At 43.9% G+C, this 18,462-nt stretch overlaps 1 protein-coding gene across 1 annotated transcript in view; it reads right to left on the reverse strand.

Annotated features, from left to right (window-relative positions):
• Window positions 1-6,706: 6,706 nt before the first annotated feature.
• Window positions 6,707-18,462, reverse strand: part of ATP1B3 (ATPase Na+/K+ transporting subunit beta 3) — a 279,921-nt gene continuing 268,165 nt past the window's right edge. The window contains exon 7 of the mRNA XM_085633644.1: window positions 6,707-7,431. Within this exon, the coding sequence (XP_085489770.1) occupies window positions 7,258-7,431 (174 nt within the window). The 3' untranslated portion in view covers window positions 6,707-7,257. The remainder of the gene's footprint in view (window positions 7,432-18,462) is intronic.

The raw sequence follows: 18,462 nt of genomic DNA on the forward strand, positions 1-18,462 counted from the left end.
GTTGGCTATACAATTTCAGCTCCTTCCAGTGCAGAAAAAACTTTTTCTTTAAAGGAAAGAAAAAGTAGTGCCATTTTGTATTTTGACTTAGATGTATTTTTTGTGACTTCTACTTCCAGGCTTCAGCAGTCCCAGTCTATTGGATGTATCAGTCACGGGTGCCACCATGGTCAGTTTCAAATAGCACCTAGTGATGGTCTAGTGGGACCATTGACTGCTATTTGCGCTTTCAGCTTTATGGCGCTATTTTAATTTAAATCTTTCCATTTACTGGATTTTTGCTGTTTGTGTCATTTTTCTTATTACATTTTCTCAATTTTGTATAAATTGGAGTGGGATTTTTACTGTGTTGTGTCCGATTTTTTAACTGTTTTTGTACATCCAAATGATTTACAAATTCTGTTAATCAAGCCGGTCAGGTCTGTGCCACAGCTACCAGGGGGGCGAGCTCAAGTTTAAATTTCTTTAAGCTTTGACTAGACTCAACATTTTGGCAACTTTCTTGTGGTGGACAACCATCCACTTCAATTAATATTTCACTTTCTCACAACATGACAGCCATCTTGGCTGGGGCACCAGCACAAAAGGACCCCATCGATCACGTTCCTTGCTCTTCACAAAGGATTTCATGAATAAGCAAGGATAGCAGTTGTATCAAATCTAACAACTATGGATTGCACACAGCCTGAGAGTGAGTGAATCTGAATCACAGCAAGAGGACGTGGATTAACAGCTACACACAGTGTCGAGAGTGTGGTGTGAGTGATGAGCCACACTAAAAATATTTAGTTGCTGTACTTGCAAGCAAGACATATGTAATTATAAGCAGTGAGATATTTTCCAGGACCGAAATAAAACAGATGCTATAGACACTGGGACATTTAATATGTTGATGTTAATATGAACCCACTAGTAGTGGTGAGATAGAAAGGGAAAATGTGTAGAGGAACACATTTCCTAAAGTGATCAAACATTGGTCTCTCATTCACCAAAGAGATGACAAAGAAACGTGCTAACAGAGACTGAGGAGAGTTCGGTGGGGGAGCAAATATGTTAGGTACAGGAATCATAACAATCCTGCAGAAAGCAGGGGAGCGATGCACATTTAATTAAGATAAGTCTTTGCAGGTCTTCTAAAGTCAAACCCTGGTGATGGACAGGAGTATAGAATCAGGAAGGACCCACCTGTTGCGACAACTCCAGTGTTTTGTCTTTTCTTTTCCCCATCCACTGGAAACCCTTTGTGCCGATTTAATTCAGGAGTCAGTGTTTGGGATTCAATAGGAGTGTTAATCATTTGGCCTTCATGACGTACCTATGGCTGAGACACATGCTTTGATAGAGTGAAGACCCCACGATTATTTGGTGCCTGGATGCCATGGACCCAGCTGACATTATATTAAATAATATGGGGAAGAAGCTGCATTCATTACAGCAGAAGATGCTGAAGACTCTACAAGAAATTGTTTGGCTCAAAATAGGTTATAGGGAGGAGTACCCATTTATGTTTCAAGGGACACAAGTAACCGAAGACACTACTCCTTCAAGCCCATCCAGGGACCGTATTAGAGAGTGCCCTTGGGGTGCACTTTGGCAGTACAGAAGGGGCCACAGGCACTTGTGCGGCCCCTTCTGTAATATAGAAACAGCAGGCACATGTGTAGCACCAGCGCCATCATTAAACATTCTCTCATTTGCATAGGGGCGTGTCCTTATGCAAATGAGGGCATCACTTTGCCTCTGCCCCCGCACAGTATTATGCATTCAGGTACACAGGCAAACATTCCTTTCGGAAGCACACTGAAAGTGTGCCACAAAAAGGTGGCACACTTTCAGTGAGCCTCCTAACATCAGATCTTTGGAGGGGAGAAAGGGGGTCCTAGATATCCCCTTGCAGGTAGGTGCAGTCACTCACTGCAACTGCCTCCAAGAGGATCGCCCTCCTCTTTTGAAAGTGCAGTGGGGTGAGATGAGAATGCTTCACGTGGATAGGATGCTGCGCCTTTATGCTTAATCTGGAAGGTCCCACTGGGGATACAGATATTCAGCCCTTAGCCCTTCTCTAGTTTACACTTATCCAGGAGGAATCAATGGGGAGTTTTTAATGAACCTTGGGTGTTGCCACTATTCAGCCCCTTCTGTGTGGCTTACCCTGGCCTACAAAGAAACACAAAGAAATCTCTAAAACCCTGATGAAGTTGGGGCGAAACGCATTGGCTGGGCTGCAGTTTGATGTTGTGAAGAATAAAACAAATCTTTTTTGGAATATCATATCATGGCTCCAGTATTGTATTGGATCTATAAGAGTTCATATGTTTGAATGATCTGGATTTATATATGATTAACTGAACTTTCAGTGAAAACATTGGACTTCCTAAGCACTCCCTTTTGCATATTGTGTTTAGCTTCTACGAAGGAATGAGATGAGAACTCCAAGGTTGGGCAGCAACCATATCTATCACTTTTGTGAACACCCAAAGGGCGCTGACTACACCAGAGTGGAGTAGAGGAAAACGAAAATGCTCCTGGCCGACCTTGAACAGGTAAGGCCTGTGGGACTGCAGTAGGGGTATATAAAAAACACAATCATCCTGCAAGTCAATAGACATCATCCAGTCCCCAGAGTTCACAGCAGACAAGATCTAAGCCAGTGTGAGCATTTTTTTATTTGGCCTACCGCCGAAGGCTTTCAAAGGTTGGAGGCCCAATATAGGCCAGAAGGCCCCCCATCCTTTTTCTGGTATGAGGATATAGTGAGGGTAACAACCTCTCCTCTGCCTGAGTCAGGATCTCTCTCAATCGCACATCTGCAGCGTGTAACACTTGAATGTCTTGTAACAATAGAGAAGTGCTCCCCTGAAAGTCACTGTGGTGTGGGCGGAAGATTTGGTGGCACAATAGAGTGTATGGCATAGTCCTTGTTAACGATTTGCAGGACACATCTTTTGTAGGTGATGGATTGCCACCCTGGGAGGAAGTGTTGAATGATGCCCGCACAGGAAGGGTGTGCGTCTTTACGGACAAAGTAAAGTGACTTGGTGGCATCTGCTGCAAGGGAAGGGGGCTGGGAGGACTGGTGCATCTGCTAGCCTGTGCGTTGCCTGCCAGACAAACATTCATATCCTTAGGACTGGGGAAAAACTGCTGTAGTTGTTGGGGAGACGGTTTCCTATATGCAAGCCCCTGCATTAGCCTTTGAATTTTCTGGGTGGATGTGGGAAGTGCAGTAAGCCATAGCTCTACTGTCTCTGAAACGTTCCAAGGCAGAACCTGTTTGTATTTTTTACCAAAAAGGCAAGAGCCATCAAGAGCATATCCATGGGAAAAGGCATGTAAAATCACTAGAATATCCTATGGAATACATCCACGCATGTAGTAATCAGTATCTAGGCCAGTGCAAATCACATACATGGCCAGGTCATGTTCATAATGAATTGCCAGAGAAGCCCTAGGACATTACAAAACTGCCAGCAAGATCTTGCTGGCCATGTCCCAGATGGCATGTGTGTAGAGACCCATTAAACAAATCGAATACATCATTCTCTGTGCCAGTCTAGCAGAGAATACACGCTAAATCCTTCTGCACTCCCTATTCAGAGAAGTTGTGAGCAATGAAGTGGGGTTGACCTCCCTAGTTGAAGCTTGAACCACCAGGCTCTTTTGAGTAGGATATTTAGGGAGAAAATCAGGATAACCAGGAGCTGCCCAACAACTTCTGGCCATCTGCCTTTTCACCAGTGAGCAGGAATAGGAGTTTGACTAAGTGCCCATCAGGCTGAGTCTTGTTAAAACGGAGCCGGGGCTCAAATTTGGCTGGCTGAGGCTGCAAAATTTCATTAAGGACATGCGTTTTGGTCTCAACTGAATGCAGCTGCAAATCTAGGACCTCAGCTGTCTTTTAGACCACTACTGCAAAAGATGCACTCTGTTCCGTTGGAGATCCAAATGGCAAATCAAACACACTGGCCGCTTGTAACTCCATATAAAAGTTGTCATCTGTATACTGAGGTGGGAGAAAAACCACCCCTCTCTCCACTGTCATCTCCATTTGGGGGGTGTACCCTGTTCAGAGTCAGAGCCAAAACGACAGACTCTAAACCAGTGTCTCCAACAGGGTGGAAACTCCCGCAGAGTCTGGCTTAATAAGTACAAGTTGTGTTTTTATATCTCATAGCATGACATCATTTGAGATTGGGGTGAAGTATTTTCAGTGTCAGAAATCTGAACCAGATCCTGTTCAGTGGTGTTGTTACCAGTGTGGATGAGGAAAGGACATGTGTGAGTCTTGGAACCAGAAAGGACATGTGTACCAGAGTCGTTATGGGCCCACAGCAGGTCCCAATGGCACAGAGGATGAATCTTTCAACAAGAACCCAACTGGAGGCCACTGCGATTCATTGGTGTCTGGAGGCACACCAGAGGGAGCCAGTAGTATGCCAAATATTTGCAGCATGGCCACCTTGAAGGCTTCAATCTGCTGCTGCGTCAATGATGGCACAGAGAACAAGAAAGCATGAGTGAGTTGGGGAATCTGCTCTCCAACCGGGAACCGGAGGAAGACCAATTGACATTGTGATGCCTTCACATCTTTTTGGAAACAGAGTGGCAGGATGTGGTAAAATCCTACTTTGTTTTTTTGTGTTTGGATTGCAATTTGGACTTACCAGAGGATTTTGACTGGGAATTTGCCCTCTTACAGGAACAGCCTCAGGAGCAGGAAAGACTCCGTGCATGCGATTTGGAGGGCTGCTACTACCTATGTTTAGTGATGCACAACCTTGCTTTCTCCTAAATAACCTCTGGGTGCAAGCTTACAGTTGTGCACCAAGCTAAAACACTAAAGGCAAACTTTATGCAAGTCCATATCTGATGCCTACTTGCTACAGTCACAGCATGGTTTGAAACCTGGCATTTTAAGATAGGACATCGTTCCCTAACACCATGGATTTAGTATGGAAGTGGTTGGAAGACCAAAATATTCTGGAAGAGGAGCACTGTATTCACATCAGAAGGCACAAAATAAAAGGAACTGACATCAGTGTGCACATTATGTACATCAAGTCTTAAATATCAGTGGCCAATATTGCTGGTCTCTGAAATATTAAAAACAAACAATGAAGTGCTGCTTCAAAGGGTAATAGTGGTGCTCGACAAGTGTGACGACCAAGGTATCCTACACATTAATATTAATCTTTTCTTTCAGCCATAAGCCATAGTAGAACCAATTTAGGGCTAAAGGACCTTTATAATTTCACCAACCCTGCCTAATTGTGGCTCCCCACCCGACAGCAACATATCGCGAGTATCACATACTTTCCATTTAAAAACGATAGCAACTATTACTTCCGGATGACAGTTCTACATGGAGGATCCGTAAAACTATGATTGACAATAACTTGAAATACCCTAAATACATGTTAAGTTAGTAAAACTGTCTTTATTGTCTTAGTTTATTATCGATGTAATGATGCATCTCTCATAAAGCAGTGATTCTTAACCTTTGGTCAGGGGACACCAGGGGTTCCGTGACTGATAAGAATATTAAATATTAGATACAAAATCTGAAGGCTGAAAAATGACTTGGTATCTAATTTTAATTCAGGAGAGTAGCACAAGAACAGGAAAAGGAATCTTGTATGGATGAATGACTACCTGAATTGAAGTACTGGTATATGCTGACCAAAAGAGCATGCATTTGGAGCAAAAGACAAAATGATATACTAGTATCATGCATATTGCTTTGTCTTTTAGAAAGAAAAAAAAATAACTTTGAATCACTTCAACCTTCTGAATAAAATGTTTGCATAGGTTTTTGTTTGGGAATTAAATAAAATATTTCATAATTTGTGTATTTGTTTGATAAACACTTGTTTCGGTATTTTTGTTTATTATTTTGAGGTTCAGATCATACAAATTGCTTAGGAGGGGGTCTCCTGATTCCAGTAGTGATTAAGTGGGGCTCAACAGAAGAAAAATTTTAAGAACCACTGTCAAAGAGCATTAAAACTTGGTTTTAAAAATCGTATTAGCTACAGCAGACTCCATTTTGGCTGCACATGAAGTCCTAGTTGCAATAAGAGGTTCAGGTTGAGAAAGCTGGTTTCCAGTAGCAAGGAATTAAAGTTAAACTCCGTCTTACAAAGTGAAAAGATTCGAATGGATGAGGGACACAAATAAGTTGAATTTAAGCAATGTTGCTGTGGTTTTAGGTATGCTTGGACAGATTTCAAGTATTGTAAGGAGTCATAACGACAAACACCGCGGGCTGGTATAGATGAGGCACCATGAGAAAACATTTACAGCTTTGAAATAAAAAGCAACTTCAATATATAAATCACAGTAAATTACCACATTAAAGACAAAACCAGTCTTAAAAGTTAGGTACGTGTGTTTTAATTATTGTAGAAACTGGTAGAGGGAAAATTAACTCAACATAAATCGTTTAGCTTCTATTTACTAGAGAGAACTTGTCTGTTTTTATTCATTGGTTTATTTTGGCATTCCATTTGATATTTCTGTGACTTTTCCTCAAAAAGAATCAACTAAAACTTAATTTACAGATAATTTATTCTTTGAAATGCAAGGAACAAAACTAACATGCAGCTTCTCCTCTGTGGTCACAATTCAAGCATTATCGATTTTCTTAAATGTATACACTAGTGACAGAAACACGTTTGTTGTAATGCCCTTGAAAAATTCACAAAGCAACTTTTAAAATCCACTTTATTTCAGTTTTTTTCATACAGGACTTAAGGCATCTGCACACAACACAATTCTTGCAGAGGTTATAAAATCATTTTACGTTGGTCAGGTACCATTTATTCTCTCATCATTTGATCCCTAAAAACAGTGTCTGCATTGAGATATGACCGTTAAACCAGTGTTAAATCCATTAAATATTTACATAGCACAGTACATTAAGCTTTAGACACTCACTTGGGAATAAAACCACACCAGAACAGGACAAAGACCACCATTATTACATGTTTGGAAACAGCTATTTACAGGTCCCTAATATGGCATGATATTCTTTCTCTGTAAACTGGCCTCTTGGGAAGGCAGGAGCACGACAGGCATATATTTTAAAAGGGATTTCAAACATTATGATTGGAAGCACATCATTATTATGCTACCCTGAATGTCATGTGCCTCCCCAACGTCTTTCAAGGTGGTCTCCTATCCTAGAATAGCAGGTCCAGTTGATAAAAAATAAAAACAAACACAATAATGTTACTTTGTGGAATATTTTTGTTGACGCTATTCTGTGATTAGGACTCTGAAGCTTACTCGTCCCAAAAACTTATCTCGTTCATCTGCATTTTTCAAATTTGGAGATCCCTGGACTTTGCATTCCAAAACCATTTCATCCTTGGTACTATTGAACGTGGTGGGCATTATTTTTATAGCAACTAATGGCTGTACATAGGAAACCTAGGAAAAAAAGAAATCAAGGTTTTAGATTTAGAACATAACCTGAATGAGAAGGACAATGAAATTGATAACGCTTAATCAACTGACGCAGGCATCTTTTTAAAGAAGACGACCACCCCACATCATGGGAACCCATTAATATTCATCTTGCTGTGAATGATTTAAAATAGAATTCATGGACACGCACTCAAACTTAAGCAATCAACTGTTCCCCAACTAAGATTGTGCTGTCCAAATAGGATTTTTTTACATACAATCAGACGTTTTTACACATTAAAAACTCAATTATCAATCAATCAATCAACAAAGCTTTATTTCGACACATAATGTCATAAAAGCACAAAGCACATAAAACAATTACATATTCATTATTTTTAAAACATGTCGTTAAAAAAACAGTTTGGAATAAATATCTAAAAATGTATTAAATTTTTGCAGCTTTGAGAATTAAAAACAATATTGTAAAAAAGTTTTAATTGGACCTGCTAGATTTTTGCCTAATTAGCCATGCCCATCCTAGGAATTTCGCCACTCCACAGACTAAGGTGGTATTAGTGGTGGTTTTAAGGATTCGCATAGCAACAATGTGATCCCTTGTTCCTAACAGTAGACATGCAGGTTTAAGCCATTTCGTCCTAGGTGATAAGTAGGCTGGGCATGCAAAGAAAAGATGGGAGACGCATTCGGTAGCACCAGGACAGAAAGGGCAGTCAGGGGGGGTCTTGTGGGGGGGTTTCCACTTACTAGTATAGTTGCGAACTGGAAGCGTCCCAAACCTGAACTGGATAAAGAGTGACCTGTCCCTGGGCTTGGTAATGAAGTCAAGGTATGGTTCTAAAAGAATAGTTGACTTATGTTGATAAAAAGCCTCAGTCAACCTTCCAATGTTGGGGTCTCTTTGTTCCGTGGCATCCACCCAAGCCCAATAGGCTCGCTTAACTTCAGTCTTTGATAGAGGTTCCCCCGCTGGCCAGTCAGTTATAAGGCCGGTTGCAATCAGGAGTTTTTTTGTGTTTACAAGCCACTCAATTTTGTGGGCACCTTGTAGGTTCATAACCTCCCTGAGCCCTTCAGCATAATTAGAGAGCTCAGGGGTTCGCCACAGCCGCGCCCAGTATAACAGGGGGCGGAGAGTGGCTAAATCCCTAATTGAACGCCTGCCAAAATCACTAAAGAGTGGTTTAGTCGGGGTACCCCTGGGAAGTGATACAAGTTCCCTGAAGAACTTGTTTTCATTGGTAGTCAGTGAATCAACACAACTATAGCCCCATAATTCGGCGCCATAAAGTGCACTACCCACAGCCTTTGCTGCATAGATGTTTAGCACTGGGGTAATAGGTTTGGAAGTGGAGGTCCGAAATTCCTTGCCCAAAGCACCAGTTACTCTTTTCAGATTAAGTGCCATCTTATCTATATGAGGCTGCCATCCGAGCCTGTCAGAGATTCTGATTCCCAGATAGTCAAACTCTCTGACACGCTCCAATGGTTTCCCCTCTAAGGTCAGAGTGGAACCAGAGTATTTTGAGGGATTAAAATAAAGGAGTTTAGTCTTGGTGGTGTTAATGACGAGGCCTCTGCGCTCACAAAACAAAGAGAAGCGCTGTAGCAACTTCTGTAAGCCAGACGGAGTTTTTGATATTAACAGGGTGTCGTCTGCGAAAAGAAGTGCTGGAACTTTATCGCCCGCCAAAACGGGAACATCCGCTTCGACTTCAAGCAAAAAAGAGACCACGCCATTGACAAATAGCGTAAAAAGTGTTGGCGCCATGACACACCCTTGCCGAACCCCTCTATTCACTGGGATTTTATTTGTTTTCTGGCCCTGTGATCCCCATCTAATGCAGGCATAGTTCTCTTCATGCATTCGGATGAGGAGTTTCAAAATGTAGGAAGGGATGCCCAGCTCCTCCAAGATTGACCACAGACGGTCGCGAGGGACCAGGTCAAAGGCGGTTTTAAGGTCAATGAATGCAAGGTATAAAGCACCCTTGCCGATAGAAACCGTCTTCCAATGAAGAAGCATTAACCTGAAAGCTTGGTCGATGGTGCTAGTGCATGCCCTGAAACCCGCCTGGAACTCAATTATCCTTGTGAAGCCCATTTGGGCAACAAAATGCCCATCATGATCTTAGCCAGGATTTCTTTTTTTTCTGATGAGCCCATACTACTGCCCTGGTTCCGGTTTTCTCATTGTAGTTTTAAGAGTAGGATATCCATTAGCGTTGGCTGTAAATGTATTGCAGTTAAACGTTAAAACTTCACCATACACAGCCAATGACATAATATGAACAAGAAACCATGGTCATTTGTTAAAAGAAACTTTAGTTAACACTGCCTTGAGCTAACACAGGGGATTACAGAAGCTCGTGTGAAAAACGTCAGCTGTGCTAACAAAAACAAAAAAAAAAGCAGTTTGGTGACACTGAACTTGATCAGTTTATATTTCTCATAAATATCAAACGTTATTTCCACTAACTCACTACGCTCCAAACTAATTACTGCACCACAATTGTAAACCTTCTATATCAAATTATAGTCCACTGGTTCCATGACCCATCCACCAAGTCCCAGCACACCCAAAGATCCTACATAAAAAAACGATATTAGGAGTACTGTACAAACGGCTTGGTTATCCTCGGATTCTTTTTATTTATGTAACATTACATGTTCTGGTTAGTTTGCTCTGTTACTTGGTAACTACACTCCAGTCTCTTAGGTATGTGAGAATGTTGTATTGTTCAGCATTCATCTGTGCAAGGAGGAGGGGCTGCAAAAGCGGTAAGCTTCTTCCGCAGCACACGTACCAGATTGACTTTTGTTTGGCAGGCTGGGGTGGGACTTCATCCCCCCCCCCCCCCAGCATTCACCTTTGCAAGGAGGGGAGGCTGCCACACTGAGCGCTTAAAAACGCTAAGCTTCTCCTACAGCGTGGGATGTGCTTGAGACGTGCTGGCGAAGACCGGGCCCATCAGTGCCACTCAGAGCCCGGACTAGGCTGAGCTGGGCCATCCCCCAACGTCTCTATTGGGACCCCTTGGCCAAGTTGGTGAGTGTTTTCACCTGGAGATAACTGTTTACTTTGCTCATTGTTCGGCTTTGTGACTCTTGGGTTATAAAGTCGTTACTACTATCAAGCTAAGATGATAATGGGGGAAGAGGAAAGTGCTTTCTACCAACGTGTGCAATAAGAAACCAGGACAAAAAATCCATACGGTCTTTGCTTAATAATGCAGAGGGGGTGCTGACAAATGAGATTACGGATGTCAAAGATCAGTTGCCCTTGAATTGTCGTACTATCTCCCCACCTGGAGGTGCTTCCCCAGATCTGGGTGTGGGGTCATCTACTGAATCCCCTTTGGAGTGATCATTCCCCTTATCTGGTGACTTATTTCAAAACTTCTGAGCCCGCTACTACTGCCAGCACGGACAGAGCTCGCAGGGAAGTAACAAGAAACCTAGCACAGTTAAACCTAAGCCTGGCAATCTGGAAAGGGAGCAAAGAAGGGTCCTTCTGCACAGTATCTTGAGACTCCTAAGTGCTCATGTAACCTTCAAGACTTGTTGCACAATCTGAACTCGAAGATCTTGTCTGCTCTTGATGCTTTGGGTTCACGAATTGCTACCGTAGTGAAGGTGGTGGGGAAGTTTGATGTGACATTGGGCCTTATTCAGACTCAAGTTGAGAAACATATGTAATTTATCCCCCAGGCCTTACTTTCCCACCAGTATTATCAAGGTTTCCACCCAGAGGTTGCCCAGCATTCTGACTGTTTCACAGCCAACAAAGGGTTGGAATCCTCTGAAGTGACATTAGGTTATTCAAATTCCGAGGCCCCATTTCCTTGCAGTAGTCGATTGGTGTCCCCAGGTGGGCCTCAGGCATGACAGGATGTTTAGTAATCAGCCTTCCAATTGCCTAGAAGCTTTAGTCCCTAGTGACAAAGCTGCTGTTTCCCAATTTCCCCTCGTCCGTCGCACACGAACAGTATCCTTGTACTGTTATTCAGATGCCCCCAGCTGCTACCCCATATGTACTTATAATGGTGAAGGTATCTCCCCTTAAGAGTAGGGACCCAGAGAGTTATCAGCAGCTCAAAAATAAAGTTGCTCATTGGCCGACATCCAGGGCTACCCAGTTCAGCCCCTTTACAATGATTATTATAGCCCGTAGAGTTGGTTGGATAGGACAATCTAAACAAAAATGTTCACGGCTGACTGCGTTGTAGTAGCCTTTTGCAGTTCCTTGTGGGCAGGCCACATCCTTCGCACCCTTAGGCTGAACGGTGCACAGTGATAGAATTTCAGTACTCCCACCTTTGAGGAAGGAGGGAGCCTGCACCCCAGGGTAGCAGGGCCTCTGACGGCTCTTACTTTTTCATATCCAAGTAAACCCCCAAGCATACTGCTCAGTAAATACTTTGAGCCCCTGACCCAGCTTGATGACCTTGACTGACTGATCCCAGCTCCTGAGGTTGGGAACTCTGATGCTGTGGTGTCCAGACGATCTGCAATTTAAGGGTGTTAAGCTGGAATATCGCTGGGATCCAGAGTAAGATTTCAGGTGATGGTTGGTTTAAGATGTTTTCTACTTTCGACACCATTTGCATACAGGAGACCTGTGATGCCCAGGGTTGCCTACATATGGATGAATATGCCACCTGTTACAGCTATTTCATCCTCTAGTGGGCATGCCAGAGGGGGGGGGGGGGTCTTGCAAAGCTCATTAATTTGGGCTTGAACTGTAAAATAGACTTGTTAATGTCCAATTCATCCAAAATCCTTGGCGTTCTTTTGACTTTTCCAAAAAGGTACAGAATTGTTGGTTGTTAATTTCTATAATTCTGTCACAGCCAGATATGAATTGGTTGTTGTCTTAAGTTTGAGTGTTTTTAGATGATTAGTTTCATTCATTGTCTAAGTTTACCATGATTCTGCTATTGGGGGGATTTTAATTTGCACTCTTGTAGAGCTTGTCATGGTGATGAGGACTCTGAGAATGTATCGCCATTTGTTAAGCAGGTCTATCTTAAACACATACAGCCAGGGGTTATGATAAAGAGTTTGATCACAACCTAGTCAACCTTTTGAATTGGGGACATCATGGGGCAGCAGAGAGGACACCCACGTTCAAGGGGAGGGGTGCCAGGTCCACTATCGATTATATTTTTGTTTCATCTAGTTTGTTTTTTGTTCTTGTACAACTTAAGGTTGTGTGGTATTCCCTTAGTGCCAATAAGAACAAGTTACTTACCTTTGGTAACACTTTCCTGGTGGATACAATATCTGCCTGTGGATTCCTCAATTTTTGAATTACACTTTGTGCAGCATTCCACTGAAACCTTTATATTAGCTCTCCCAGGTCGACTAGGACAATATATGCACAAATATACACAGTATATGATTCAAAGAATAAAGAAAATTGGAAATTCTAAAATATAGACATTTCCTAGAAACAAACATCATATAATTGCAAATGACAATGAAATATAAGAATGTCAGGCATAAATTTGTTTTCGGTATAAGTAGGCAGACAACGGGGAGGCGAGTGGGTCAGTGAGGACTCCACAGGCAGATACTGTATCCACCAGAAAAAGCGTTACCGAAGAGAAATAACTTGTTCTTCTGATGGATACATCTGCCTGTGGATTCCTTACCTTTTGAATTGAATCCCCAAGCAGTCCTGCTCCCGGAGGAGGATGTCTGTCTACCTATACCAAAAAGTCCTGCAGTAAAGAACGTGCAAAACGGCCATCCCTCCTCACCTCTGAACCTAAGCAGTAATGCTTTGCAAAAGTGTGGAGGGAGGCCCAAGTTGCCACCTTGCAGATTTCTACAATAGGGACACCTCTAGCCAAAGCGGAAGAAGACTTAGCCCTGGTGGAATGAGCTTGAATACCTTTAGGAGGCTCCTTCTTGGCCAAGGCATAGCGGATCTTGATGCAGAGGATGATCCATCTGGACAGCATTCGCTTGTGGATAGCCTTGCCCTTCATTTTACCCATGTATCCAATAAAGAGCTGGTCGTACAACCTGAAGCCTTTAGACCTGTCCAGGTAGAAGCTGACCGCCCTCTTAGGGTCCAGGCGGTGAAGTCTCTCCTCCTCCTTAGACTGGTGAGGGGGAGGATAGAAAGTGGGTAAAGTGATAAGACTGCCCTAGGTGGAAAGGAGTGACCCCCCTTAGGCAGGTAATCAGCTCTGGTCCCAAGAACCATTGCATCTGCATGAATAGAAGTGAAAAGAGGCTTAGAACCAAGAGCCTGCAGCTCACTAACCCTCCCGGCCGAGGTAATCGCGATCAGAAAAGTTGTCTTGAATGACAAGAACCTCAACTTACAACTATTACTTTGGTGCGAGACAGACTCCTCCTCCAAATCTTAGTGATCCTTTTAATAAGTATCATTCATAATACCAAATGGTAATTTTCAGTATGATCTTTTATTTATGCATGAATAGAAGAATATGATCAGTCAGTCCATTCCTTTTGATGACAAACAAATGCATAAACGGATCCTAAACATCCGACACGTGTTTCGCCCTTCAATGTCAATCCAACCAGGGTTTTTCAAGGCTTCAACATTCCCGATTTCATATTGTTCAAGTCACATAGGTTGATATTCATACGATTCAGCACTGAAAATCTATCGGCGGTCTGTTTTTGTTCGGTGAATCATCGGTCTATCCACAAGCTAGTGGATAGACCGATGATTCACCGAACAAAAACAGACCGCATATAAATTTTCAGTGCTGAATCATATGAATATCGACCTATGTGACTTGAACAATATGAAATCAGGAATGTTGAAGCCTTGAAAAAGCCCTGGTCGGATTGACATTGAAGGGCGAAACGCGTGTCGGCTGTTCAGGATCCGTTTATGCATTTGTTGGTCATCAAAAGGAATGGACTGACTGATCATATTCTTTTATTCATGCATACATAAAAGATCATACTAAAAATTACCATTTGGTATTCTGAATGATACTTATTAAAAGGATCATTAAGATTTGGAGGAGGAGTCTGTCTCACACCAGAGTAATACGTAAATAATGAGGTACTAAGGGTTCAATACCTCGAGAAAAGCCTCCCCATCAACTGAATAAAGGCATTAAGACTCAGGCAGAGACCTTGTGAACCTTCTACTGTAAACGTAACTTACAACTATGTAGAGGCTCAAAGGGAGACCCCATCAGGAAAGTAAGAACTACATTTAAATCCCACTGACACATGATACATGGGACAGGCGTACTGGGTGCAGAACAGGAAAGAGCGGAGGCGACATCAATTCTCCCGCATACGGTACGGATTGTAGGGTGCTGGCAGGCGGAGGGCGCGGCTAGCTGAGTACGTGGAAATAGAAGACCCCTGTGGGAAGCAGACATCCAAGTTTCAGTAAGTAAGGTGACAAAAGGATTGCTGACCGCCGGACGCTGCTCGTGGGGACTCCATTGACCACAAATCTGTGCTCCCAGGAGGGAGGAGCAAACACCACACTCGCGCTCAAAAAGCGCCGAAGAGTTCCGCAGCGCGGGACGCGCTAATCCAGGCTGACAAAAGGATTGCTGACCGCCGGACGCTGCTCGTGGGGACTCCATTGACCACAAATCTGTGCTCCCAGGAGGGAGGAGCAAACACCACACTCGCGCTCAAAAAGCGCCGAAGAGTTCCGCAGCGCGGGACGCGCTAATCCAGGCTGACAAAAGGATTGCTGACCGCCGGACGCTGCTCGTGGGGACTCCATTGACCACAAATCTGTGCTCCCAGGAGGGAGGAGCAAACACCACACTCGCGCTCAAAAAGCGCCGAAGAGTTCCGCAGCGCGGGACGCGCTAATCCAGGCTGACAAAAGGATTGCTGACCGCCGGACGCTGCTCGTGGGGACTCCATTGACCACAAATCTGTGCTCCCAGGAGGGAGGAGCAAACACCACACTCGCGCTCAAAAAGCGCCGAAGAGTTCCGCAGCGCGGGACGCGCGCGGGCGAAGCACGGGCCAAGGGCGGGCCCGTTTAAGCCCGTTAAAGACCGGGTATGACTGGACTGGGCCCCCCTCTTACATATTAGACAGGTGTTTTAGCTCTGCCATCTTCAATATACACTTTAAGCACCATACTAGCGATTTGTTGCTTATTTGACTAGCTCTAGTTTGTGTTGTGTACATTGTTAGTAGTTGTGATAGGATGCCGAGGGGTTCTAGGAGTAAAACTGCACATGGGTATGTACATACATCTGGCCCAATTGACCAATACATCACTAGGGCAAATGAAGCCATTAACCAAGGCATATCGCTCTTGGAGCGGAGGCTATCTCAGGATTTGGCTTTAGCAAGGCGATCCTCTATAGGCCCCTTGGCTTTAGCCAAGAAACCCACTAGCCCTAGGGACCTTAGGCCTCTTATTGAAATCCAGGCTGAAACTCATGGCGTGCCAAATACGGTCGATCTCTCGGCCTCATTGGCTCTCTCGGACATGCACTCAAGCGAAGCTCTTGAGAAGATGCCCGATCTTTTTATCAGCCCAAGGCAGGAGCTTCCCACTGTTAATCACTCAAGGGGGAAGAGGGAGGGTGCCATCCCAAAACGGAAGAAGCCTAGGGAGGTGGAAAAATGCAATGGTAAACCCAAGAAAAAAATCCCGCCTATTCGGGTGCAAAGCAAAAGCATATCTACTCAGAGTAACCTACCTAATTCAGCCACTGATATAACTGCTCCCCCCACGAATCTAACAACTCTTGGTGACCTTGGTAGTTTGGGTGAGGGTTGCAAAGTCTGCGAGGCCAAAAACCTATTTTTATCTAGATTAGAAGATCTTATCAAAGACTTTATGCAACCCATTGCACTATCCCTTTCTAACATTGAAAAACAGTTATCCTCAATGAATGTTTCCCCTAGGGTCCAGTTGGGCGTTGGGCTGGCTAATCTTGAGGAACCGCAACCAACCCCCACAACCTTGAGAACGGAGCGGTCAGTGGCAAATGCACCCTCTCATGTACTAAACACAATATTAAAGCCACTGCCAGCTCAATTAAAGAAAGTTGTGGAGCCTCCTAAACCCCCCGGCCCTGTCAAAATCAGGGGGGAGTATGGGCACCACATACATTTACCAGCAGATGCAGACCCATATGTTGTGATCCTGACCGGTGTTCCCGAGTTAAGGCCAAAAGCTGAGGAACCAACGTGGTCCTTAAAAAACAAGGTCCAGCATTGGCTCAATACCAACAGACCGCTCCCACCCTCCTGTGGTAGTAGGATCCTAATGGTGCGTAGGGTCCCTTGGGTGGGAAGCGAGAAGAAAACGAGCCAAGGGGATTGCATTATAGTTAATTTTGACAATCCACGTACGGCGGATTATATTTGCCGTCGTGGTATGTGGCCTAAGTACGATGGAATAAAGGTGAGAAGGCTTTCCTCCTTTTATCCTCCTACAAACTATTGGGCCGACACCCCCGATAGGAACATGCCACAAATAAACAACTGGAATATAAGAAGGGAGTGGAGCGATTGGCCAGATTACGAGGGTAGAGACGCAGCTTTCTCTGTTGGCTGGAGAGGTTTACCACTCGCTAACAGATTTAGCTGTTTAGAGGAAGTGGATTGACCATCACCGGGTTCAGTAAATGGCCCTAAGGTCATCGAACATGATAGTTCCAAATTATCCCAGTCCCTAGATAGTTTGGTTTCTGAAAACAGTATTGATTTCACCATGACTGCTTCATCCCCGAAATTAATTGCTCAAGAAACTCCGCAGGCCTCTGCTCTAAGCCCATGCTCCACTGTGATCACAGGGCACGGGAGTATACCGCCTATGCTCTCCACTGAGCTTGTGTCCCCCGATATATTCCCGCCCTCTATTGTCCACCAAAGTGCCCAAAAAAATGTCGTCCATGATCTTCTTGGTACTTTAAAAATTCTAAGTTGGAATCTTGCTGGCATCCACAGGAAATTATGCCTACCGGAGTGGAATGCCTTAGTAGAGGCACACATGATCTGTTTATTCCAAGAGACCTGGAGTTTAGAACCTTTATACCGGGTAGGCTATGTCACCTATTTTGTCCTTGCAGTTCTTCCTAGAAATGGGATAGGCCGTCCCTCTGGAGGCCTACTCATTTGGATAAGCATTGCTCTAAATCTTCGTATAGATGTAAAACAAATCAATTGTCCTGACATCCTAGGAGGTCCCCAAAGGGGATTTATTCTTGATGTACTTAATGTATATGCTAGAGGTGCTAAGTGTGGCTCTACGTCTCCGACAGTGTCCATCCTTGACACGGTATTGAGAGAAAATACAGTTGGAGCCCAAGTTCTGGTCGCGGGCGACTTTAATTGCACCTACGAGCCCCTTATACAGGATGATATTTTTGACCCGGCCGAGGATGACGAAAGATGGGGCATCCCGTCTTTGGCCATCCCCCCGGTTAAAAAATGGTCTGCAACTGCGATCCAGTTGAATGCTTTAACGCTGGAGTTCGGCTTGAGAGCTGCCAATGGCCGCACACGCTCAGATCCTATGGGCGCGGCCACATTTAATAGAACTAACTATACCTCAAGGATCGACTATATCATGTTAGATCTCTTTCTCTGGGGTTTTGTCCAGGATATGGTTGTTTTGTCTACCGTTGAAAGCGACCATAATTCGCTTTCCTTGTCCCTTAGGAATCCCTGGCCCAACGAAAGGATTAAAACATCTCCTAAGGTAGCTAACAAAATCTTTGTCTCCTCTTGTGGGAGACGTTTGATGTGGAGTTTGGTCTCCAAGGATGAAACCAAACTCAACACTATAAACACACTGCTCATTGCCTCACAAATGGAGTTGGACAACAGTGACCCGGCCTTCGACCCCTGGCTGGGTCACTTCCATCTTTGAGGAAACCCTTAGGTCTATTGGGAATGTGTTTTCTAAAGAGGAGCATCTGGTCAAGAATAAGGTAACTAGGAACCCTAGGGGGAAACATGACTGGTATACATCTGCCTGTAGACATGCAAAATCACTCTTGATTAAGGCCATCAAAAGCAAAAATCAAGGAGTGATTCAGGGAG

Source organism: Triturus cristatus, chromosome 11, assembly GCF_964204655.1.
Source record: "Triturus cristatus chromosome 11, aTriCri1.1, whole genome shotgun sequence".
NCBI lineage: Eukaryota > Metazoa > Chordata > Amphibia > Caudata > Salamandridae > Triturus > Triturus cristatus.